Source organism: Panicum virgatum, chromosome 1N (genome assembly GCF_016808335.1).
Source record: "Panicum virgatum strain AP13 chromosome 1N, P.virgatum_v5, whole genome shotgun sequence".
Classification (NCBI taxonomy): domain Eukaryota; kingdom Viridiplantae; phylum Streptophyta; class Magnoliopsida; order Poales; family Poaceae; genus Panicum; species Panicum virgatum.
Window position 1 is genome coordinate 433,968 of NC_053145.1, and position 26,435 is coordinate 460,402.

Here is a 26,435-nt window from a genome sequence, read left to right on the forward strand (position 1 = left end):
GGCCACGAGATGATGTTAATGTCATGGTGGTAGGTATCTCGTCCACCACCTTTTTCAGGCTGATGGACTAGATATGATTCAGCATGCATTCACAGCCGTCAATAGCATGTGTAGGTAGGTCACCTGCCAGTCGTCATCAGTCAAGTTTAATCTTTCCGGGCCCTCACTTGGTTTCTAATTTGCATCCTAGCTTTACTCATCCTTTATTATGCATCTTGCTTGTTTTTATTAGAGACTATCACTTGCTATATTGTTTGTATTGCCAATGAATGATTCCAGAAGAATGGTAATGTGTGAGGCAAAAGGATAACATGCGACGACATGTGCTCTAGCAGCTACTAGGATTTTGACTCTTTGACCCCTTTGAGTTGCTTACTACTGTATCTTATCAGTTCCATACATACAACAAGCATGCTGTTACCCTCTGTTCCAAATTACCCAAATTACAGGTCGTTTTGGCAAATTTACATATGTAGGTTTTGCTATGCATCTAGATAAATAATACTATGTCTAATGTGCAGTAAATATTATGCATCTAGATTTGCTAAAATGACATACAATTTGGAATGGAGGCAGTAGTAAGTAGTAATCATAGTAGGGGTACAGCCACACGCACGCCTCGAGACAGGACTTTGTGGGGGTCCATGGCGCCTCCTTCCTGCTGAGCTCGGCTCCATACTCACCGCACCCGACCTCACCAGCTTGGTGGAAACCATGGCGGGCCCGGGCCCGTGGAGGTCTGCCTGCCTGCTCTGAGGGTCCTGGGAAAGAGATCGATGAGATGCAGAGGGTCTACGATGCCAGCCGAGTCGCAGCAGGAACAATAATTTGATGCAGCAGCGGTAGTATGAAGCGTGTCTCTTTAATTTGTCGCACAACAGAATGCCTGCAGCAGGTTTGCTGCATCTGATGGCAGAGCATGCCTGCAGTTGAAATATTATATAGAATTGCATTGGTTGGGATCGAATGCATTGTTTGTTATCTACTGTCTGTTCTTGTTCTTGTGCAGAACGAAGAAACAGAGAACCGATCGAGAAGCCAATAATAGTCAAACTGATTCATCATCAGATACAGAGTAGTAGATAGATCATGCATGCATCAATAAGCAGCCTTCTTTATTATTCCTTGTTCCGTGATTCATCTGATGAAACCCGGCCTACCATTAACACACATGCATATTTAATCACCAGCACAGCACAGCACGCACACGGAAAAAAAAAGATCAGAAGAAACAGACTAGAATCAATTAGATAGCAAGATGATGAATTGAACAAGATCGATATATAGGTAATGCATGCATCTTGATCATCATCTTCATCCTCCACGCATCTATCATGCGGCGGCGTGGGTGAAGCCGAACGCGATGTGCGCCATCCGGCCGTACTCCCTGTCGTGCGCGGCGACGGGGACGCTCTCCTCGCCCTTCCAGGCGTCCTCGCAGCTCTCTGATGCGCCCAGCGCTGCGGACAGCTGCTCCATGGCCTTGCCGTAGATCTGCGTCTTGAGGTTGTCCAGCGCGTCGCGGAGGAGGTCGGCGGCGCCGCCGTACTGCTCCAGGCAGTGGTTGAAGCGCGCGCGCGCGTGCGGCGACTCCTCCAGCTCCGCCAGGTCGTCGATCTTGGCCTCGGTGCTGGCGGCGTGGTCGATGGCCATCTTGGTGGCCACCATGGCCAGGCCCTGCATGTTGCCGGCCTCCTTGCTGCGCGGGTCCGCCCCCAGCGACTCCACGCAGTGCTCGTAGGCCACGCCGGCGTGCGTCTCCGACGCGCCGCGGCACGCCGCCTCCACGCTCACCGGGTTCGCGCACTCTGTCGTCGTCGTCGTCGGCACCAACTCAATCTCCATCTCCGCCGCCTGCGCCGGTGCGACACCGCTTACCAAGAGGAGGAGGCAGAGCGATGACAGCCCACTCATCGCCGCCATTGCTTGCTTGCCTGCCTTCTTGTTTCTCTCTTCTTCTTCTTCTTCTTCTTGTCGTACTAGTACTAGCTATATGTACTAGAGCGCGCGCGGGAAGAAGAGAGAGGTGTGTATATGTATGTGTCCAATGGGAACAATGGCATAGATAGCTAGATAGATGCAGGCGGCAGAGGATGGATCGGAGGCAGGCAAGCAGGGAGAGGCCGGGAGCAATGCTCGCTCGCTCGCTAGTTAATTCAGGGATCTGATGCAATGCAAGACACGAAGACCTCTTCTTCTTCTTCTTCTTCTTCTCCGGCCTGGTCGATGCGGCGATGCCTCTATTAGTACTATTAGCAGGCCGGCCGGGCCATCCATCGAGAGGCCTCGGCTCCATCGTTGAATGCTTCAACATGCAGGCCTGCCTGCATGCATCGGCACAAGGTCATCTGCTGCTTAGCCTAGCTATTTTGGTATATATCGTCTGATCGTAGCATGGCATTCGTCCGATGGAACTGAGAGAGAATTGTGTCTCTGTATTGCCTACGTCAGGCTGAACTGATCGTCATATATAGCCTGCAATTCAAAAACTGAGCATCCATCGCTTCTGAATTCTCTATCCCCCGTCATAGATCCGACCCCTTCCTGCACTATCTATTTTTTTCTTCTTCCACCATGCTTGCAGATGCAGCTACGTACTGTAAAGAACTGGATGCTAGCAGCCTAGATGATATATATGCTCGTGGGTTTCCTTTTTCTGTCAGGACCGATCAAGATCTAGAATATATAGCACTGCTAACAGGTGCCAAGTGAACCCGCATTCTCTGTTTTCCCTGCAAGAAATAAATAAAAAAATGATTGGATTGAGACATGGGCATGTCCACAAGACACAATTTTGGCGGAGAGCAATTCGATTTCAGAACACAATGATAAGGCTCGAATACTATATGTATAGTATAGACATTTCTAGGAGTGAGCTTATTTCAGCTTGTCTATTTTCGACTTATTTCGACTCATTCCAATTTATTCTAATACTATTGAATCAGTCGAAATCATCGGAAATCAGCTGATTTTTTTCCCAGCCGAACAGCCGAGCAGGTACCCACCTATAGAGATCCCTCTTTATTCGTCGTTTGTTGCTCCTCATGGTCGGCCTCTTCATCCACTGCTTGTTTGTTATCTGCGCAACATGCCGAGGCATCCATCTTCTTTCCCCACAGCAATCATCAGTGGGGAACCTAGAATGCTGCATTTTTTAAACACCCCCAATAAATAAATAATAAAGAACTCTATGTCACCACCCACTTATATATGCAGATGAATATATATATATATATATATATATATATATATATATATATATATATATATATATATATATATATATACTCGGCATCACATACAACTGTTATATATATATATTGAACAGGAAAAGATGGAGCTACCTGCCAAGATAGATCTGCTCGTGGAGGAAGAAGAAATCAATGATGGCTACCATGATCTGGATGATGGGGATGAAGGCTGCAGTGAAAACTGGACCCCTCTTGTGGACACACCAGGTCATTATCAGGAAGCCCGCTGCGGACGCTATGATGCCTTAATACCATATATATAATAAAGTCAATCACCGGTCCCTAAACTTGTGTCGTTGTGTCATCCCGGTCCCTAAACTAGAAAATCAAACGTTTCCATCCTCAAATTTGTTCAATCATGTCATTCCGGTCCCTAAACTTGATTTTGAGTCTCATATGGATCCAAACAAGACGATCTAAAATCTATATATCCAATAGTAATTCATAATTTTTTCATATGAACTTGAATGAAAATAAACTTTATATTAAAATGGTAGCCCTCGACCTAATCTACAATTTTGTAGTTGAAATATTTTTGAATTAAAATTGTTTAGGGTCTCAAAATATTGTTGTAAATTTATAAATTTTGAAATTTAAAAGTTAAAATTAAATTTTGGGACCCCAAACAATTTTAATTCAAAAACTTTTTGACTGCAAAGTTGTAGATCGCGTCAAGAGATATAATTTTGATATAAAGTTTGTCTTCATTCGAGTTCATATGAAAAAGTTATATATTATTTTTTTATATAGAAGATTTAGATCGTCTGGTTTGGACTTAGATGATATTCAAAACCAAATTTAGGGACTGGGATGACATGATTGGACAAGTTTGAGAATCTAAACAGATGGTTTATAAGTTTAGGGACCGGAATGACACAGCCAAACAAATTTAAGGATCAAAACGATCAATTTACGAGTTTAGGGATCGAAATGACACAGTCGAACAAGTTTAGGGACCGGTGACGCACTGTAAGGAAAATGGTCCCATTATGCCATTGTTTGTGATTTTAGTGATTGAGTAACAACGCAATCAATAGTAGAGGCCTCCAGTGACAAGAGCAGCACCAACCGCACTACAAGATAACACAAGGCCTTTTGATGTGTCCCGTTTTCGGTCGCGAAGGTGCTATCCTCGTAACAGCCTAGTCCGTAGAAGGAAGCCCGTGCCAGCTATGGTTTAACGGGTCAAGAACAAAAGAAGGCGCGCGGGGCATGCCTTGAGATAGCAAGTGCTATGTGTGTGTCTTGCTGTGCGTTGAGATAAAGTTGTAATTGTTTACACTTGGATACCTTTCAGCAGAATTTGTCATTCTATAGCCCATTAATTGTTGTCACTAATTGACAGTACAATGATTTCAGTTGTGCTACTTTTTTTTCTTCCTCTTCTTTTGTCACTAGATAGATGAGATCCGTCTTCAATTAGTTTTCAGTGATAGACGTCCTATAGAGAAGGGAAATATCAAGTGCAGGAGTGTTTAACTGCCTTGCAAGTTGATGGATGATGAATAGCTAGTTAAGCCCCCGCATCGAATTCACTTTCTTCACGTCCATCCAATTACACAGTAGCAGCCAGCCCATTCTGCAGGTATGAATTCCCTTTTGGAATATATCCATTCAGCGCTACAGACAGGAGCCTTGCTTTTGCCTAGCAACAATGCACGTCCATGTCCACTGTCAGCAAAATAAATGTGTAACCTTACACATGCGTGTAAGGCTACCTACAACGGTGCCATGTAAACCGCCCCCCACCCCACGGGGGAGCTGGGGGAATCCGATCCAACGGTTCCCCCCAAAGCTCCTCGTATATACAGTGAAACTCCTCTCATATATAGAGTGAGTTTCAACTCCCCCTATATCTCTAATCACACCGTTTCTTCGCGATATTAATCCTGTTTGAGCCCCGTAACATAATGATAATGCGTATTATGATAATACAAATACTGTATGATTTTTTTTAAATTCAAAAATAATAAATAAATAGTTAGTTAATGAGTGATAGTATATAGAGGGAATAGATATGGGGGGAATGGTTGGAGAGGAGTTATAGGGGGAAGAATCTTTTGGAGGGAGGTAGTAAAATATAGTAAATAGTACGTTTAGGGGGAGTTGGATGGGGGGAATAGTTGAAGATAGCCTAACAAGATGGGCGACCACATCCACAGATTTACAAGGGCATGAAAACAAGACAGGTAATAGGGTCCACATCAAACTCTTCCATCAAGGAGTCAACCAGGAACGGGAGAGGTATGTAGGGGAATTTGAACACGAAAATAATCTCACAAACAATGACAATAGCATAGGAGCGCCTCTCCAATTACATAGCATCCTAAAACAGTACAAAACAGATAAAAAACTGATAAACTTGTGAAGTTTGTAATTGACTAACCAAAAAACACAGCACAAAAACGATGAACCCAACTCTGTCTAACACAGGTTTCCCTAGCAGCAGCAAAGAGCTCACTGCTCCTCCGCGATTGGACCCTTGTCACTCACATAGATACCATCCAAGAACTTCCTGATATCCTTATTCTTTACGTGGCATTTCTGTTTACAACAAAAACAGAATTAAAAAAAACTCAGTTTATGATGGTAGATCAGGAGAAATGGTAAGGTGCATGTTCACCAACAATATCATTCCAATACAGTGGTGAGGTTTGCAGCTTGTAATGGAGAGATATGGCTTGTCACACAAGGGTAAACATTGACCCCACAAATTCTTAGATTGAATATATACAATTAGCAGCTATGGTATTGGTCTGAAATACCAACAATGATAAACATGCATCAAGAATGTTCGTGGAAACATAAATGGTCCAAAATTAACATTCAGTGAGGCAACACAATGCTTGAGCATGTTAATGAAAATGGAACATCACACCGTCCACCTGACTACTGTCCTGTAATTTTAAGTCCTAACAGGATGATAGGGAGTGAGTGGCTTAAAGTCAAAAGGTCAAAGGCTAAATCAGTGAACATTTACAAAACTAGCTGCAGTAAAACCAGAGAAGCAAGGACTCCAACCTGATTTATTAGGGCAGCAGAGCGAGAGACAAGCTCGATATCATTGCCATCAAGAATGAGCTCATCCTTGACCTTCTCAGAACGCAGAATGGTCACACCTTCAAGCATGTCAACCTTCCTCACCTATGCAAGGAAACCAAGAACCTCAGAACCCTTCAATTGAATGCATAATTCATAAGATACACACAGATCACATGTAGGAGAAATGGAACAGGTAAAACCACACCGAGGTGTAGACAAAGCACAGGGCACTCCTAAATCTTAATGGGAGAGTATAATGGAGAACTAAAATTAAAGCTCGTCCACCATATGTACAGAAAGGAACTAGGCCAGCCATTTTTCTTTTGGAGAAGGATAAGCCAGGCAATCAGAGTATGCATTATGCCACAGAGGTTCTGTATCCATCATCATTAGCGGATGCCACGGATCATGCAATGCCTTTTACTTGTTGTGATCGAGTCTCGGATGTAACTTAGCCTGCATGTGTGTGTTTTTCCTCTGTTTTTCCTCTACTCCTAAATCAGTGACCAGCATATGAATTGTAGTTGACCTAAAAACAATAGTAAGTTGTACCCAGCAGCAGAGAATGTTATTCACATTATGCTATAATAATAAAAGCACCCACGAGGCTAGCACTAATTTGGATATGCAAATTGAACCCCTTGTGAATAAAACCCTATAGCATATCATTCCCTTACAATCACAATCACAAAATGTAGGCGAAAGAAAAATGGGATGAAGTGGAATAAAGGAAGGAAGAGGAAGGCCGGTGTTCAGACTAGTAGTGAGCACCTTCTTCTCTCCGAGAAAGTTCCTGATCTCGATGGCGGTGTTTGCGTTGGTGATGGAGGCGTTGATGGGGAAGTGAGCGTAGACGAATCGCATCTTGTAGCGGTATCCCTTGGTGACGCCGGTGATGAGGTTCTGGACGTGGGAGATGGCGGTGCGGATGGCGGCCATGGTGCGGCGGGTGCCGAACCAGGCGTCGACCTTGAGCTTGCGGCCGCCGTCCCTGCAGCTGGAAGTCGAGGTTGAGGTGCTTGAAGTTGCGGGTGAGCCTGCCGCGCGGCCCCTCCACCGTGACCACCTTCGCCGCCACCTTGACGGTGGCCTCCTCGGGGACGTCCATCGTTTCGGAAGCCAGGATGGTCTTCATCTTGGCCGGCGGGTGTGGCTGATTCGGCGGCGGCGGAGGGGAGGAGGCGAGAGAGACGAGCGCGGATTTTATACGGGAACGGGAGGGCCGCCGCGGGTTACCCTAGGTAGGAGAGAAGGATGGGCTGGGCTCACTTATTTTTTCAGTGGGCTCATTTTATTGATTGGGCTGGGCCGGCTCATTGTTTCCCTTGCGCGCCTGGAGTAAGTTTCTGAGTATTTTGTGGTTTCACTTAGGAGTAGAGTAGTTTCTCATCAACAACAACAACAACAACAACAACAAGCTATATATAAATCCATTTTGCTGTGTGTTGAAAATAATATAAACATAATTAAAATAGCCTCAGGAGAGAAAATGTACCAATAGTAAATAATAAATACATGAGTGAAGCTAAGGGAGGTCTGGATCGATCGACAACGTAACCATGAAACAAATATGTACAACAATATTCGATCGGAGGAGCCAATTATTTGGATGGATGCAAGCTGAGTTAAAAAGCTACTAGCTAGTAGAGTGATGGATGGAGGATGATACGAAGGAAGGAAGGCAGGCAGGCAAATTCATGGCACAACAAAATGATGGATATAATGTGGTGTATGTACTGACGTGCGCCTGTATGTACGTACTATATATGCAGCATATACAAGATGGTGCTAGCTAGCTAGTGAGAATATGCATGCACGATGGTTTAGTAGACTTCGACGTTCCATTGCTCGCCCTTCTTGAGCTGCTTCTTGTACTCAATCCAGTCGATCCCTGACGACGACGACGACGACGACGATGATTAGCAGTAGTCAGATTGATTATTTGCTTGATGATTCTTTCAACTCTATATAAACGACGCAAGTAAACAATGCAACAAACATAGATACACACACATACCGTCCTTGGCTGCGAGGTCGACCATGATGTCGTCGATGCCCTTCTCCATCCCCTTGAGCCCGCACATGTAGACGTAGGTGTTGTCCTTCTTGAGCAGCTCCCACAGCTCCTCCTTGTACTCGGCCATCCGCGTCTGGATGTACATCTTCTCCCCCGCCGCGTTCGTCTGCTCCCGGCTCACCGCGAAGTCCAGCCGGAAGTTGTCCGGCGCCATCTCCTTCATCTTCTCCAGCTCCTCCTTGTACAGCAGGGTGTCGCTCGTCGGGACTCCCAAGAACAGCCAGGCCAGGCCGTTGTACTGCAGGCAGGCAGCAGATATATTAAACAATTCAGGATGATCTCTTCAACACAGTATGCATGTACACACACATACCTTGTAGTCGTCGTGCTTCTCGAAGAACATCTTCCACAAGAAGGAGCGGAAGGGGGCGATACCGGTACCCGTCGCCAGCTGATGACAATCAATTACATACATGACGTACATGTATCAGATCATCAGTAGTATAGTATACTCGATGCAGCAAGGATCATGCATGCATGATCATCAGCCTCACCATAATGACTGTTGCGTTGGGGTCTTTGGGCATGAGCATCTCCTTGCCGACTGGCCCTGTGATCTTCACCTCAGCGCCGGGCTTCAGGTCACCTGCGTTCAGTGAATTACTATGTTATTTAGTTGAAGAGATCTATATATATCCTGAATTATATTGTTTGTCTCTTTAGTTTGCTTGCAGTGGTACGGTTGGCATATATAATCATCTGATCTGACAGGTATGCTGAACAACGATCTGACAGAAAATGGAATAGAACAACAACAGCATGCATGCCTGATTAAGAGAAGATCGAAGCTATATATAGCAGCATGTGATGAATTGGAGAAAATGAACACTAGTACTCTACTGACATAGGTAGTTGGAGCAGACTCCTTTGACGATCTCTCCTTGATCGTTGGTGTACACGAGCCTCTTCACGCACAGCGACACCTACACACAACAACAAGTAGATGTAGATGTAGATCTAGCTGCCTGATGATCAGCAGCGCAACAATCAAGCTAAGTCTACAAGGACCGACGACTCACGGTCTTGGAGTCGCCGAAATCCCCGAGGGCGCTGCTGGCGATGGAGTAGAGCCTGAGCTTGTGCGGCTTGCCGTTCTTGTCGACGCCGTCGGCGATGACGCCAATGGACTGCCCTTCTCTGTAAGGGATCTCGCCTGCAATATATAACAAGTTAATTGTATTATTTATTAACAAGTAATTAAGTTAATCTAATAGTGCAAGCAGCTAGCAGATCTAGCTAGCTAGCAAAGCAAATTAATAATAAGGACGTCGACCTTCTGTGCTGAAGACCATGTGCCACGTCTCCCCCGGCGCCTTGTCGCCGGTGATCCTGGTGTTGAGCAGGCACCTCCCCACGTAGGGCTCCTTGGGCCTGTACTTGTTGGTCACCACACCCTCGTCCTGCTTCTTGGAGATCTTCTCCGTCTTCACCGGCGCCGCCCCGGCCTCAGCGGTCTCCGTCGTCGACACCTGCACGCGCACCGCCCGGGCGGCGCTGCGCCGCGGGTACGTGATGCTGCATGACGACGGGGACGACGTCGAGGCGGCCGCCTTGGCAGCAGCAGGGAAGGACGACAGAGAGACGGCCGCGGCGGTCACGGCGGCCATGGCGGTGTACTGATGAGTGGAAGGAGGCCCGAGAGATGGGACGATAGATAGCTAGATGGAGGGAGGGGAGGGGATTGGGTTTGTAGTGCTCGCGGGAGAGGTGACTGATGAGTGGAAGAGAGACGAGATGAGGAGCAAGTGGTGCCCGGCCGTCGCCTCTCTCACTCTGTCTGCTTGCTCTTGTTTATTTGCCGCTCCCGTCCGTCACACCATATAAGCCCGCCCATTAATATTTGGTATTTCAGCCCATCCGCATCTAATTTCAGCCCATTCTTTCATATATCCTCTTGTCTTGTGACACATTAATACAGCCCACGTAGAATCAACATTAACAAAATAATCCCTCTGTCCCAAATTATTAGAGCATCTCCAAGAAAGTAACTATTTTTAGCTCTCTAGTTAACTCTTTATTTCACTCTCTAAACAGATTCCTCTGTATTGAATCTCTTGAATCTCTCTCTCTCAGCCTTATCTAGAGTAGACTAAGAAATAAAAAGGTATGGTCTCATATATATATAGCCTGAAATATCCATCTCCTTATTTATAGGTGGGGGGATAATTCTCAAATTGGTAGTATAATTATTTCTGTCTATATAAATCTATATCTATACCTATTTCTAAAGCGAGTAAGGTTTTCACCTAATTTTTTGATTTGATTCATCTTGTGTCATTGACAAGTGGGCCTTAGTCCATCCCGTATGCAAATCGGATCAATCCTCCGTCCACAATTTGATCACATAGATCTCTACAAATTAACGAATGGATAGTTATGCGTTTTGATACTTATACCAACTTTGTTCGTAGCAACGCACGGACATAAATGTCTAATTATTTCTAAAGGAAGCAATGATTCCTTAGTCCATCAATCCAACTCCTATTCGAAAACCAGACAAGTTATTTGGAATCCCAATCCGAATATGATCAAATTATTCAAAATCTTAATAGGAACACGGACAATTAATACCTCGCGTGCACGGTACGACATGTGCTGCACAGAGAGAATGGATACGAAGTTGGCGGTCTCATATAGATCCGCAAAAATTATATTACCCGTAGCAACATGCAGGTACACGTAACTACTAACTGGTAGCGGATTGCCCAATTTAGATGGACAATATGCATGATATCGATGGAGCCTAGGGAAGTACGGCATGAATCCATGCCGTCCATTCAATTAGCTAAAGTTGAGATTCATCAAATACCATGAACAATAAGAATCCATCTGATGTTTTAGAATATGTGTACTACTATTTAATTTCCATAACCTACTTAAAAGTAGGCACCTTTCTACTTTTCTAGTGATGCGTACACAAGTTTTCTATTTTGTGGGAAAAAGAAGATGAAATGCTCTAACATCCCTATATATGCATGTCTTGGTGCTCATCGATCATTCGATTATTCTACTCGAAAGAAGAATTGAATATTATATATTTATATATATATATACACACACAGTGAGAGAGAGGGATCGAATGCCCCCCACTAACTGATTTGCAAATGCATGAACAATATAATATAATATAATATAATTGAGTGACATCAGCTGCTTGCGTTGATCGGTCCGGAGCATCGGATTCGCAGGGCAGCAGCGAAAAGCTTAGTTTATTTTTTATCTTTCTTTATATTAATAAGAGGATCTAGCTAGCTCTGTATTACTTTTCACTTTTAGTCGTCAGAGCTGGGATGTTGTACGTGTGCTTAATTAATTTTAGCTTATTAAGAGAAAGCGACATCGGCTTACTAGTTAAGAAAATCCTTCAAACTCTAGCTTCCCTGGCCAGCAAGAAGTATTTTTTTTTAACCTCAGCCACTATAAATCATACCCAGAACGTGAGAAATACCACTGGAGGCATCTAACCAAATCAGCTGGAGGCCCGTTCGCTTGTCCATCCTACCACGCAATGAACATCATTACTCTACTCTGCAAACACTACTACAGAAAACCCTATCCCAAACGCCTCATCACCGCCGGTTATGTGCTATCACCGCCGGCTCAAAATGGAGCCGGCGGTGATAGCCGTCATCACTGCCGGGTCTTATTACAACCCGGCGGTGATAGATATAACAGGCATCACCGCCGGTTCGTAACACGACCCGGCAGTGATAGACGTTACGAACCGGCGGTGATGTGAACACCACCCCATATTATCCTCTCCCTCTCATTTTATTTTTTTCCCAATCTTATCCTCTCACTCACCTCCTCCGGTCCACCTCCCCACCGCTAACTCCCAGACCGCCTTTGGTCGCTGCCGCCGCCGCCTCCGCTGGCAGCGACGATGCAGGCAGCAGCAGCCGCCTGTTCGCCCCTCCCACACCCTCCCACCTCTCTCTTCCCCCCAGCCTCCCACTTCCTCCAGGCGGGAAATCTTGTCGCCCCTTCACCGCCGCCGGCCACCGGGGCTGGATCCGGCCTTCCCCTTGCCGGATCCGAGGTACGCCTAGCCGGATATCAGGGGTCGCCGTTGTCGCTTGCCCCGGGGCGTGTGCTCATGGTGGTCCCGGTGGCCGCAGGTCCGTGGCCGCCGCCGCCGCCACTCACCCCGGGCGCTGTGTCTCCAGTGGCCGGGGACCTTGGGCCGCCGCTCCCCTCGGGGCGCCGTGCCTCCGATGGTTCGGATGGCCGAGGTGCTGTGGCCGCCACTGCTTGTCATGTGAACTAATCTGAGATGCCGCTTGTCTCATTCATGTCAGTTTCATGTTATTGTTTGACTTTTCTTGTGCCCTCTTTCAGTGTTCTCAGCTTGCAAACCAGAATTGTCAAGAGGGAGGATCTGTTCATCACAACCAAGGTTATCTAAATTGCAAAGCCCTACTCTCTGTACTAGGAAACCACCACTTCCTAATTGTGCATGATGACAACTAATGTTTCTTTTTTTCATTCTACTGAAACATCTCTGTTTGTTATGACTGTAGCTATGGAATTCAGATCAACGGTCATGTGATTGAAGTCTGTAAGGACAGCTTGAAGAAGCTGCAGGTAGGTTATCTTGATCCCTATCTTGTTCACTTCCCAGTAGCTACTAGACATACCGGTAAATTCTAACTCTTAATTTTGCATAGTATTTAGGAAGATTTAATATGTATGTGTCTCACTGAATAGAGCATTTTGATTTCCTTCAGGAGTTGGTACAACTTCTAGTGCTCTTGGCGATGATAGTGTGCTTGACATTGATACCACTGTCTCATTGGAAACAACATGCCATGCGATGGAAGAACTTGTTTCTATGGGACTGGTCCGCAGCATTGGGATCAGGTAAATTGAAATGACATTTTTCTTGTTGCAGTTGTAGTTTTGTCTACATAGAAAGCATGCTTGATCATGTGCCTTTTATATGCAGCATCTCTAACAAGGTATGGTTCTTCCAAATCTTTCCAAATTTGCTGTTGCATTGCATATGTAATAGACAGGCACTTAGACAGATAGAAGTAGCATTATAGATATCGTAAAAAAATGTATGCAAGACTTCAATGTAATTCTTTCTAGACTTGAGTGTGTGGCACTCCTGGGACATGAAAATGGTGGTAAAAGACTAGTGTTTACTGAATTTCAGTTTGTAATATGCATTCTCTGTCCTAAGTTGAAAGGTCTTTTGGTTCAGAACTAGACATGGGCAGCAGGATGAATTGCTAGTTCTATCATTACTAGTTCTTTTCAATTTTGACAACTTCAACATGGCTGCCATCTGATGTATGAGCTCGTATGGTTGAATTCTGTTGCTATAATTATATATTATATGTGTTGTACAAATGATGCAATATTATTATATGAAAATATTTTTTTGATGGGAAAAAGGTCTTCACCACCGGTTCCAGATACGAACCGGCGGTGATGGGTGCACATCACCAACGGTTGGCGCACGGATCACCGCCGGTTATCCATCACTGCCGGTTCTGGAACCGGCGGTGATGGCCCCGCTATCACCATCGGCTTAAATCCAACGGTACCCAAAACCGTTGGTGATGCACTTTTAGAACCGGCGGTGATAGGGGTGGCTGTAGTAGTGAAATTAGTCTGGTAATTGGACACGGCTGCATGCATGTCCATAGATTTGATCTGATAGCTAGATAGCTAGATTGTAGTTTTGTTTGTTCGATTGTATATATATGTCGGACTCGCCTGAGCCCCGCCTGCTTGTCGTCCCTACCACAGCGGCATGGGAAGGGCTGGACAATGGGAGGACTCACCTGAGCCCCTCATGCTCTCCGAGAACGACGATGATACTGAGAAGGAGGAGCAGCAAGCCTTCCCCGCCCCCTTGCCGTCCCTGCCACTGCGGTGTCAAGGGTGCAACATCGAGGGCCGGTTGGAGAGGGAGGAAGCGGCGGGACGAGGAGGGCACGGTGGAGGCGTCGTGTCCTTGGCCAAAGGGAGGCAATGGCGGGACAAGGAGGGCGCGGCGGAGGTGCCGCGTCCACGGCCGGAGGGTGACGACGGCAGGAAAGAGGCGGGGAAGAGGCGCAGGAGGGAGATGGCGAGTGTTGGAGGCTCGGCAAAGATGTCGAGCGAGGGGGAATAATGGCGAGCCATTTGACGAGGGCGGACGTATATGAGTCTATTGGATTGATGTTTTGGGATTATTTCCCAATTATAGCTAGCAGACTCTTTTAGAGAGTCTCTTCAAGATGCTCTTAGTCGTTTTGGCTTTTATTTTTTCTAAATAGCGTTTTGGCTTTTGTAGATACATAGTTTGTGTTATGCATATATATATATATATCATGTTTAGGTGTATAGAAAAATTAATATATCTAGAAAAGTCAAAATGACTAATAATTTAGGACGAAGGGAGTACTAGATATCAAGTCAATTCAAAAGGTCACCTCATGTGGCACTCTAGCGCAAACCGACACAAAAAATGAAGTAGAATTCAAATGGAGTCTGATTTTTAGTGGAATTGGATTGGATCTCAAGATGCTTACAAGAAGAGTACATGGCTAGAATATCGCTCTCATGGTGTTTCTCTTATGTAGATCACTTGAATATCTCTCTCTCTCTCTCTCTCTCTCTCTCTCTCTCTCTCTCTCTCTCTCAGCCTTATCTAGAGTAGACATAAGAAATAAAAAGGTATGGTCTCAGATATATAGCTTGAAATATCCATCTCCTTATTATTTATAGGTGGGTGGATAATTCTCAAACTGCTAGTATATTTCTATCTCTATTTGTATATATATTATTTCTAAAAGAACCAATGATTTCTTAATCCACCAATCGGAATTCTAATCGAAATCCAGACAAGTTAATTGAAATTCTAGTCAGAATCTGAACAAATTAATCGGAATCTTAATCGGAACCTAGACAATCAATACTTCACACGGTCACGATACAACATGTGCTGCACGGAGAGAAAGGATACAAAATTGGTGGTAGCAATAATTACATTACCCGTAGCAACGTACAAGTACACATAACTGGTATCAGATTGCCTAATTTAGATGGACAATATGCATCATATAGATGGAGCCTAGGGAAGTACGGCATAAATCCATGCCGGCCATTCAATTAGCTAAAGTTGAGATTCATCAAATACCATGAACAATAAGAATCCATCTGATGTTTTAGAATATGTGTACTACTATTTAATTTCCATAACCTACTTAAAAGTAGGCATCTTTCTACTTTTCTAGTGATGCGTACACAAGTTTTCTATTTTGTGGGAAAAAGAAGATGAAATGCTCTAACATCCCTATATATGCATGTCTTGGTGCTCATCGATCATTTGATTATTCTACTCGAAAGAAGAATTGAATATTATATATATTTATAATATATAGATTGCCTACCACTAACTGATTTGCAAAGGCAATATATATATATATATATATATATATATATATAGAGAGAGAGAGAGAGAGAGGGGATCGAATGCCCACCACTAACTGATTTGCAAAGGCATGAACAATATAATTTAATATAATTGAGCGACATCAGCTGCTTGCGTTGATCGGTCGGGAGCATCGGATTCGCAGGGCAGCGGCGAAAAGCTTAGTTTATTTTTTTTGTCGATCTTTATATTAATAAGAGGATCTAGCTAGCTCTGTATTACCTTTTCACTTTCAGCCGTCAGAGCTGGGATGCTGTACGTGTGCTTAATTAATTTTAGCTTATTATTAACAGAGGAAGCGACCTGGGCTTCCGGCCGTTCAAGAAAATCCTTCGAACTCTAGTTCTCTGATGAACGAGGGGTATTTTTTTAACCTCAACCACTATTCATACCTAGCTAGAACCTGAGTATCACTGCACTAGAAGCATCTAATAACCAAATCAGCTATACACCCGTTCGCTTGTCCTACCTACCATGCACTGAACATTATTACTCTACTCTGCAAATTAAAGTCTGGTAATTGGACACGGCTGCATGCATGTCCATAGATTTGATTTGATAGCTAGATTGTAGTTTTGTTTGTTCGATTGTATATATGTATTTATCGGAGGAGCCTAAAATCGGAATATGTGCATTTTCTTAGTTAATTATCACATTGACCAGCCGATTATTCAAGCAAGGAGATCTCTTATTAATCAATTGAGAAAGAAGGAAGGTGATGTCTATATATAACTGGCTGCCCATATGCATGTGCTAATTAATTAAATTAATCTGGTGAAATAAAGAAATCAAACCAATAATGCAAGTGCGTGCGGATACGACACGACACGATCCAGCAGCAACCCGGATCAAACTTGATAGATGGAGAACGAGAAAAAGCTAGGCTATAGCATTAGATGCTGCGTGTGCAAGCTTTTCAACAGGAGGCCTAGCCGCCCAACTAACCATGCACAAATGTGTTGCATCATCGGCAACTTAAATGCTTAATTTATATATATTATTCCTTGCCTTTATTTTTATTTATTTATTTATTGTCATTTTCTAACGATTATATTCTTCAATATATGCTTGTTGTAATGTTGTTGGAGTATGTGTTTAACTTTAACCCTTCTTTTTTTTGAGAGAAATATATGCCTATTATAGTCCTAACACTACATATGCACGCAAGAAACGGTTTCCTCAATGCTCATATGAATATTTTTTTTGCGGGTATATATGAATAAAATTTTGAAGCCTACCTTTTCCAAATGAAGCATCCCACCCTCTTTGCCCTTTTTAATTATTTTAGCATAAGTTAAAGTTACAGGCACAAAATTCTCCCGCTAGTTCTTTAATTTGGCATGATAGGTTCGTCCAATTGAATGGTCTAGTCCTGGCAATAAAAACAAAAATAAAAATGAATGGTCTATAAAAAGATCCCTTGGCCAGCTGCAAAAACATACATTATCTTAATCGATGGTGCCATTCTTGAGTGCACATAAAGCAAACTAGCAGGAGGCCATGGCCAATTGGCCATCATATATAAATAGCCTCCTGCATGAACGTGAGGTGTAAGGCAAAACAAATTGCATCAGCTTCTAGCTAGCTATATATTGTAGTCCAACGAACAGCTAGCTACTATTGTTGGCTTGGCTTGATTTTTATCAAGAGTATCAACCGAGCAGTGATAGGATGGGCCGTTATGCTTGGGGTGATTGCAAGCCTACGGCAACAATGCTGGCTGTTGTTGTTGTCTTTGCCGTGCTTAACACACTGACAAAGATGGCTTTCAACCAAGGGATGCGCATCACTGTACTCATCACACTTCGCCAGTTCACTGCCTTCCTCTTCCTCGCCCCCATCGCCTACTTCCGAGAAAGGTACGGTAATAATAGCATCTTGTTTGTCTTTGAATCAAATAAAGTCGGAATGGATTTTTCCTTGAAAAAATTTGAAGTTCTCATATCTGACGCGTCCATGTATGTAGGAAGACAAGGCCTAAGCTGACACTAGAGATCTTTGTGTATCTCTTCTTCAGTGCAGTGCTTGGGTAAGTCGTCATCGATCTCTATATATCACTGGTGATGCTTTATTCTGAGATGTGCTAATCGGCCGGCCTTCTTTGTACATGTGTGTAGCGCCTCACTTACCCAATGGCTATTCTTCGTGGGCCTACGGTACACTACAGCAACATTTGCATGTGCCTTCATCAACATGACTCCAATGTTCACTTTCGTTGTGGCACTTCCTTTTGGGTAATCATCCTTCGTCGCTTCAGTTATTTTTTTTACTTGTTATTAGTTAAGTAACAATGATACCACAAGCTAGCAATCGTTGTAATAATTAACTCTGCAGGATGGAGAAACTTGATCTGAAGACTGGAGCCGGCTTAGCAAAGGTGTTTGGCACGACAGTAGGGTTCACAGGGGCAATCATCCTGGCACTCTACCAAGGCCCATCACTGACCAAATCCTCATCTGCACCCCAACCAATGGGTGCCGGCGGCCATGGTGCACATAGATGGGTGACTGGGTCTGTGGCCCTACTTGCTGGCGCAGCATGTTGGTCCTTTTGGTTCATCCTCCAGTCAAGGCTGGGGAAGAAGTACCCAGCACTGTACTCTGGAAATGCCTTGATGTTCCTGCTCAGCTTCCTTCAGATCGCTGCCGTGGGGATGGCTACAGAGAGGGACCTGTCAGTCTGGATCCTCAGAACCAAGCTTCAGATCATCACAGTGCTCTTTGTGGTAATTACATACATATTGCTACTTGTTTTTTTGTTATCTGATTGATATGTATAATAGGCAAATAATTTTATAACAGCTAGCTTTTTACTGAATAAGCAGAACATTCTCTCTTGACAAAAGAAAACAATAATAATTGTGTTCGATCTCTTAGGGGATAATGGGGTCTGGAATTGGTTTTCTGGCCATGTCTTGGTGCATCGAGCAAAGAGGGCCAGTCTTCACGACTGCATTCACACCTCTGATACAACTTATAGCAGGTGCTATCAACATCGTCGCTCTCCATGAGCAGCTCCATCTTGGAAGGTACAATACATCACCCTCATTTACTCATTGTGCAAATATTATAGTTCGGTAATTCATTTCTTAGTCAAAATATATGTGCAAACATCAGCATCACAGCTGGATTATTCTTTATTCATCTATCTGCAGTAAAAATAGAAATAAATATGGTGTGCTTTGATTCTCCAGCGCGCTGGGCTCTGCTCTTGTAATTGTTGGGTTATACTTGGTCCTCTGGGCAAAAACCAAAGAGGCATCAGATGCTGCTCCATCCGGCAACGTACTGATGGCGGAAGAAAAATTCAAGCAAGCAACACAGCAAATACAAGATGTATGATGTGATATGATATCGACATGGTATGATATAAGCGCATAGCAGAAATAAAAAAAGGATAGGAACGGAGGTATTGAAGTCTCCACGTGTGGATCCAAGATCTAGGTAAAAAGATAAGCTAGGATATTAATTGATGATTTTTAGGTGCACCTCCGGCTCTTTTTAATCTAAAGTTTTGTATTATTTTTTCAAAATAAGATTTTATTTTGAAAAAATAGTACAAAATTTTGAACTAAAAAGAGTTGGAGATGCACGTAAAGATTACCAATTAACACTTCTCTAGGATAAACTAGGGGTTGTACTATTTTATTTTATTTTCTCCGTGCCTTCGGAAACAAGGGAATTCAATTTCTGTTCTCGAGAAGAGAGAGACAAGTCAAGGTTTTTTTTTATATGTTGCAAACCGGTCTATAGCAAGTCTCCCCTGTAAGTAATAAAGAATGACTTCCAATATAAAGCAAATGTGCATGCGCTGTATGGGCAAACGACTTCGCTGTTTATAACCCTTTGATCATGGAAATTTCATCAAATTAAATCTCCACCTAGATTTCCGACTCAGTTAAGTTTCCACTAGAAAATTTGAGTTTGTACCAGCAAAGAGATGTCTTTTTTTCCTGGAAATATAATGAGCCAGAACAAAACCATTAGAAATTAAATTGGTGACAACACAAATTAAGCTATTGATCAACGGGTGCTTTGGTATGTCTGATTGTCAGGTGTGGGTCGAAAGACCGTACCAGCTGTTTTCACAAATGAGGATCATGGTGGTCACCTTTGGAGATGAGTGATTGACAATGTTGAGTGGATTTAATGTATCTCTTGGCTCGTAATTTCCAGGCGTAGAATGCGACGTGATGGCCAACGACACGCGGTGAAGGGCGAGCTCTAGCTTAGGTGTGATGGACCATGCGATGATGACGGGAAAACAAAGGGCAAAATAGGCAAAATCATCCCCGAACTGCTAGCAAAGGGTCAAGTTCGTCCTCGAACTTTTGCGTGGGCCAGTTTAGCCCTCAAACTATCCTTCTTCAGTTCAGTTACGTCCTTGATGTCCACGCCGTCAGCGATGCGTGACGCCGCTAGGGGCCAAACCACTCACCGAGCTTGCTTGCCTGCGCATCGCCTCACCGTCGTGTTCGCACGTTCGAGCACTACTGCAAGCACCACCGCAAGGTGAGGTGCGCCAGCAGCGGCACGGCGAAGGACTTGGCCAGGGATTGGTTGAAGAAGGCCTGCAACGGGGGGAACGGGTCCACCATGGAGAAGGACAGCGACATCGACACCGGGATGGAGGACAGGTTCACCGCGGCGAGCGCGGCGATGAGGGATCGGATGGCCGAGAGGAGCACAAGCAGCGTGGAGGGGAATGCGGTGGGCTCCTCGTCCCCGACGGCGATGGCGGAGATGACACCCGCGAACGGGAGCATGCAGCGGGCCAACCACGCCATGGCCGTCGCCCGGGAGGAGCCCAGCACGTCGTTGGGGATGCCCACGATGGCCCGCGTCGTAGAGACGCACGCGGGTGATGTGTTGTGCGCAGAGGAAGTTGGCCAGGTCCAACGGCGACAACAAGTTCGTCACCACTGTGCTGATGGTCACGCCCATGTATGGCTCGCAGTTCCCTGCCGCCGACACCAGCACCGGTGAGCCTGTGGTCGGTGGTGGTCAGAGACACAGCCGGCATTTCTGAATTCACAGAGCAAGGCGGCATCATCAAGATTGCAGGAATGAATTGAATTCTCACAGAGCATGACTGGACGAGAGAGGAGACAGCTTACATCGAAGAGAGAGGAGCAAGTGGAGTAGTGGGACGAGCAATCCATTGCCGCTCCCTTCTCTGCTTTCGGATGCGCGGCGCGAGGGCCCTGTGGCCGGGGGGGGGGGGGGGGGGGTTCGGGTGCGGGGGCGCGCAGTGTGATGGCGGCACGAGGCGGTGCGATGAGATGGAGCAGCGACGCGCATGGCCGTGGTGGGGTGCCTCCTATTTCTCTGCTGCTCCCTTCTTCTTCCTTGCGCCAAGCAAGAACAGAGCCGAGCGCAGAATTGCTCTGCCGGGCGTTCCCTGCCGCATCGCACCACGTCCTCCCAAATCCGTCGTGCCCACACCTCCCTCACTGCCCAGCTCCCTCGGCAACCTCTTCTCATCGAGCTCCGGCCACCACCTGGCCGGAATCGCGCCGCGCACCTCCCGCCATTGTTGCCGCCACCGAGCCAAGTTCGAGCTCATGTGGACAGCACGCTCCAGCCACCCTCCGCCCCAACCAACACACGGGATTGAATCCAGGTGACACCCTCTTGCTTTTCTGTCCCTTTCCCCATGGAAATCATCGACGGACCGACCGGTCCTCCGAGCCCTGCCGCAGACCATCCCTCCTCTTGGCCAGATTCCGGGATTGAAGACTCAAGAGATTGCCGCCACATTTGACCAGCCCAAGGACGGAAAAGGGTGTGGCAGACGGCGTTCACTAACGGCGTGGGTGTCAAGGATGTAACTGAATCGAAGAAGGATAGTTCGAGGACTAAACTGACCCGCCCAAAAGTTTGAGGATGAACTTGACCTTTTGCCAAAAGTTTGGGGATGATTTTGCCTATTTTGCCAAAACAACGAGGCTTAATGCCCATGCATCATGCGGTGGCCAAGGACAAGTGAAGGCTTGGCGCTGAGGGACCCCAGGAGTCCGGGCGGAGTCACGAGAGATCCGTATGGTGCACGATTAGAGCAAGAGTACATGGAGAGCGAGATGGTGATAAAGATGGCGAGGGCCAGGTCAAGGAGGAAGGCGATGGCAAGCTCGAGTAGGCTGCCTATGCGGCGGGAGCACGAAAGTCTTGAAGGCATCAAAACTTGCGGAGCACATGGCACCATCGATGTTTACGTCGAGGCGAAGCAAAATCATGAAGACGTCGTGTCCGTCCAGGGATCCGATAGAAACAAGGATGCTTTTACCCCTAAGGGGTATTTAGGTTGTGTGCTTCATGTAAGGGTTTTTTGGTCTTTTGGCCAGCGTCTCTATATGTGTGTGAAATGTTTCTAATGTCAACTAGAGGGGTGAATAGTCCAAATTGAAAAATTAAACACTTAAAACAATTTTGTTAGTAACCTTTGGAGTTTTCAGAGATTCCGAACAAATCAACTGAATTGAATCTCGACTACTCAAACCTCAACCGAAAGTGGATCTTGCAATTTTCCAAGGTTTATGAGAACTTTTCTACTGCTTCTCTGCAAATACCCGCAGTCAAAACCTTTCCAACAAGTAAAGCAAACCCTAGAAAACTAGTTTGAACCAAGAACTTCAACAAATCTTAAGAAATGAATAAGAGCACACAGAGATTTGTTTACCGAAGTTCGATTCCACTGAACCTACATCTCCATTGAGGCACCCAAGAAGGACACTTCTTGAGATATCTAGCCTCTCCTTAGCAACCAATGTCACTAAGGCTACTTACTCACTGTTGAGGTCGTCCAAACTTCCCAGGGCACACCACAATCTTGGGTGCTCGAAGGGCAATGCCTAGCCGGCTAGGAGCTTGAAGCTCCAAGAGTAACAAATACGAAATCAACCGGCTTGACGAAGTACAAGGTGCTCAAGAGATGTGAAATCAGCTCACTGGCACACTCACTTGCTCTCCCAACAATTTTCCTTCAGTGCCCTCATGAAATCTTGAATGGAAGTCAAGGAGTGAAGTTAGGGTTCTTGAATGCTCTGTATTGTGGTAGGCACGAGTTAGGTCAAAGAGAGTTAATGTGAAGGGGGAGAGGGGGTATTTATATCCCAGACCCCAAAACTAGCCGTTGTGCTGTTAAGTCCTGGAGACTCTAAAGAAATCTTTGGAGACTCCGGAAATGTCCGGATACTCCGAACATCTCCGGAGACAACTCAAAATTCCACAGAAACCAAAGTTCCAGAGACTCCGGAAAAACTTCCGGAGATTCTGGACTTTTCTGCAGAAAACACTCTAAAGATATCCCAAATGATGTGCAAGTGCAAAAATATCTCTCAAAGGTTTGTTAGTTCATCTTGAGCGCCTTTTCTACATAAGTCGACATAATTCAGGTTCCTCTTGATTCTGAAAAGTACGGTATTCCTAAACTCAATTTTAAAATATAAAAGAATTTAAATCCTCATGAATTGCCGCTTTTATCTTTCATTTCCTTTTTTGTGGTCATCTCCATGACTCAACTCATATGTTCATGCTTAACAATGGCATTAGTTCCATAAACATGCGTCATTAATCAACCAAAACCCACTAAACGGGCCTAGATGTTTTTTCAATGTGGAGGGGCTGTTTGGGCAGGCATCTCTTTCGATAAGGACTTCTTATTTGTTTTGTAAGAGTTTTGGTTAGGATTTGAGAGGGAGAGAGGAGTAACTCTTTGTTTGAGCTTTTTGCCATCCAAGCTTTGAGTGATGCTACCTTATGAGGTAATCCAACGATCTGGCTTATAACCGGTGCTTGCCGCCCTGGAGTGGTCTGTTTTAAGTGATGCTAGAAGTGACTTATAAATTATAATCGATGTCTAGGCCACTGCATGCTTGCTCCAGCACGTGGCAGGCCTGAGCCGCTAGCAGCAGGCAGGGGCACAAAGCTCAAACTGCACCAGCCAGCAGCGCAAGGCACACCAGGAGGTGGATGCAAGCAGCTAACCAAGCAAGGGAATCAAGGCTCGGTTTTCATTTTCTTTACCCTTGCTATTTATTTTTCAATCACATGATTAGCTAGTGTATTAGCTTTTTGTGGCAGAACCGCCTAAATTATCCCGGCTCAAGTGCGCAAACCATCACCATAAAGGCAACATTAGCTTAAACGCACTTCAAACGGAACAATTTTTGGTCTGTCGGGTAACGTCCCGATACAACCACCGATTCTCGGATCGAACAAGCATACCCCGCACGAAGGCGAGTTCAGAGATATTACAACCAAAATTTTACATCTCAGGCATAATAACGATTACAAACCAATTAAAAACATTATTACAAAGCCAACTTAAGTAAAACAGTTATACAAGCTATGATTATAAGTTCAGAGTCTAAACAGCGGAAGATGAAACACGATGACTACAACACGTCGCAAAAGTATACCAAGCTAGCCCAAGCATGGTATCACTCGTCATAGTCATTGCCGGCCGAAGACGTATCCCATTCTACGGACCAGCCAGGAGGCAATGAGCAAGGATAGGTTAAGCTAGCGATCTGATCCTCAAAACTCATACCTGAAAAAGAGTTTCAACAGCAAGGCTGAGTATTCTAATACTCAGCAAGACTTAACCGACAACGGGTATAAGTAGCCCACTTTATCTAGACTATGCAAGGCTTTGTGAGGCTCTGGTTTTCCTTTTGCTGAAAAGCAATAAAGAGTATGTCCTTACTTTCAAGTTTTAGCTTCAAGATTCTATTTAATTAACCATTCTATGTAAGCATCTACTATCCAATCATGGTGGAACTTCTAAGCAAACATCAAGATTAATAAGAATATTGTTGCTCTTATTACTCTGTGTGGCAAAGAGATTAAGCAGTCTCATTTCATCGTGAGAGGCGGACGATTCTGAATCGAAATTCAACCTTGCAAGGAAAACCTAACACACACGTTTGGAACACCGTCGGATCGTTTCCAAACAACCGTTTGCCTTTCTTTCCGGCTCGTGGATAGGAACACTCTCCCCGACTACAGGGCTCCAAGGTCCACCCTGCCCGGTCCAACCTTGTCCCTAGAAGTCGTAGTGTTGCGCAACATAATATAAAACCTATCTCTAAGAGAGAGTGTCAGGTATATCCACTCCCCGGTCCAATCGGTTACTAGGCTTACCGCGTACCATATTTACGGCATGTGGCTAGTACGTTCAAAAACTTAACCAGCGCTACCACACACCGCGACCTTAGCAAGTTCATCAACACAGACGGGGTCTCACATAAGGTCATGATATCGAACTCAACCCCGTCCGTCGTCCTTATATTGATAACAGAAAGTAAACAGGCAATTCCTATAAAGCTCGCGAGTGACAGGCAATCACTCGACTTTTACCGGTCCTATAAGCTTAGCAATTATTCGGACTCAGGTCTAGTATTCAGTACATAGGTTCCTAGGATCATGCATCTAGGGTTTCAATTCAACTCCTATGAACTGTAAATGCACAAGTAAAATAATACAGTACATGATATTAATTTGAAGTATAGGTTATGTCCGGGGCTTGCCTTCTCGGTAGTTGCTAACTATTTCAGCGCTAGGCTCTTCCGAACTTTGGTTCGGGGCTTCAGTTAGTTCCGCAGTGTTTACTTGAGCTTCGAGATCACCTCCGTCAGACTCCGGAATCAACTCGTACGTCCCGTCTGACAAAGTAGTCGTATCTATATGTAATGCAAGAACAATATTATAAACACACATGGGCAATCGTTTATAGAGTAGTTAAATAACAAATTTAACTACACAAGGCATCATGATCAACAGCACAAATGAAGTTAACTAACTTCACAAAATGAGGGGTGGTAAATTCCTATATAATTTAGTCACGGTTTACAAATAAATCAACAACTCAGAGTACAAATAGTAATACATTCTACCAAAATTACACTAAGCAGAACATAAACATACTAAGCTACCCTGTAAAAATCATGCCAAGACATGTAGCCCTTTAATCACAACAAATCATTTAAGCAGGCAACACCTAGCACAAGCTTGAATTATACAGATCAAACTAGAGTAGATCAGAAGCTCAAAATTTAACATGAGATCTACACAGGGATAATCTAGCTACTGTAAATTTTTCGTGATTTTATCTACACAGAATTAATTCTGAGAAAATAAACAAAACAGACATCAGTTTAGAAAGATTCAATTTTAACTCCTGTTCTATCCATGAACTGAAGCTCAAACTTCTTGGACAAGCTAAGCTACTCAAAAAGAACATGACGAAATAAAATCATGATTTATTACGAACAGAAACTATTTACCACAAATAAAGTGTACTAAACAAAGATTAAAACAAATAAATAGCTACACAAGAGAACTGACCATGAAATTTTTATAGCAAAGCTAGTGTTACATGAGTAAACTACCACCAAAATTTCATAGCAATAACAGCTTTCAAGCATCAGATAAGAAAAAGACTAAATATCTAGTATTTATTTATCTAGTGACACAAAACCATTTATACAGCAAAAACTTGCAACTAAAGCCTAACATATTATGGTTCTACTGCATAGAGCTCTTCAAAAGAATTCCAAAACATCAAGATTTGCTATTTTACGAATTTTCTATGAATTGATCTAGAATTTCAAAGTTCACTGAAAAATATTACAAAGCAG

At 44.5% G+C, this 26,435-nt stretch overlaps 3 protein-coding genes and 1 pseudogene across 4 annotated transcripts; 1 reads left to right on the top strand and 3 right to left on the bottom strand.

Moving 5' to 3' along the window:
- Window positions 1–1,094: 1,094 nt before the first annotated feature.
- Window positions 1,095–2,193, bottom strand: LOC120654357 (putative invertase inhibitor). Its single transcript, XM_039931876.1, has one exon. It carries the CDS (start codon window positions 1,921–1,923, stop codon window positions 1,333–1,335), a length of 591 nt encoding a protein of 196 aa, XP_039787810.1. The 5' UTR covers window positions 1,924–2,193; the 3' UTR covers window positions 1,095–1,332.
- A 3,280-nt stretch (window positions 2,194–5,473) lies between these two features.
- LOC120654359 lies at window positions 5,474–7,614 on the bottom strand (annotated as a pseudogene). Its single transcript, XR_005667045.1, has 3 exons — window positions 7,065–7,614; window positions 6,273–6,395; window positions 5,474–5,795 (listed from the first exon to the last, which is right to left on the bottom strand). The product of XR_005667045.1 is annotated as a 60S ribosomal protein L9-like (transcript).
- Window positions 7,615–7,750: 136 nt separating this feature from the next.
- Window positions 7,751–10,103, bottom strand: LOC120654358 (ferredoxin--NADP reductase, leaf isozyme 1, chloroplastic-like). The gene is made up of 7 exons (XM_039931877.1): window positions 9,644–10,103; window positions 9,390–9,523; window positions 9,215–9,293; window positions 8,865–8,956; window positions 8,684–8,761; window positions 8,311–8,608; window positions 7,751–8,184 (listed from the first exon to the last, which is right to left on the bottom strand). The coding sequence occupies exons 1-7, from the start codon at window positions 9,975–9,977 to the stop codon at window positions 8,117–8,119; spliced, it is 1,083 nt and encodes a 360-aa protein (XP_039787811.1). The 5' UTR covers window positions 9,978–10,103; the 3' UTR covers window positions 7,751–8,116.
- Window positions 10,104–17,261: 7,158 nt separating this feature from the next.
- LOC120654360 (WAT1-related protein At4g01440-like) lies at window positions 17,262–19,591 on the top strand. Its single transcript, XM_039931878.1, has 6 exons — window positions 17,262–17,655; window positions 17,763–17,825; window positions 17,914–18,030; window positions 18,131–18,521; window positions 18,673–18,824; window positions 18,990–19,591. The coding sequence occupies exons 1-6, from the start codon at window positions 17,468–17,470 to the stop codon at window positions 19,135–19,137; spliced, it is 1,059 nt and encodes a 352-aa protein (XP_039787812.1). The 5' UTR covers window positions 17,262–17,467; the 3' UTR covers window positions 19,138–19,591.
- The last annotated feature ends 6,844 nt before the right edge of the window (window positions 19,592–26,435 follow it).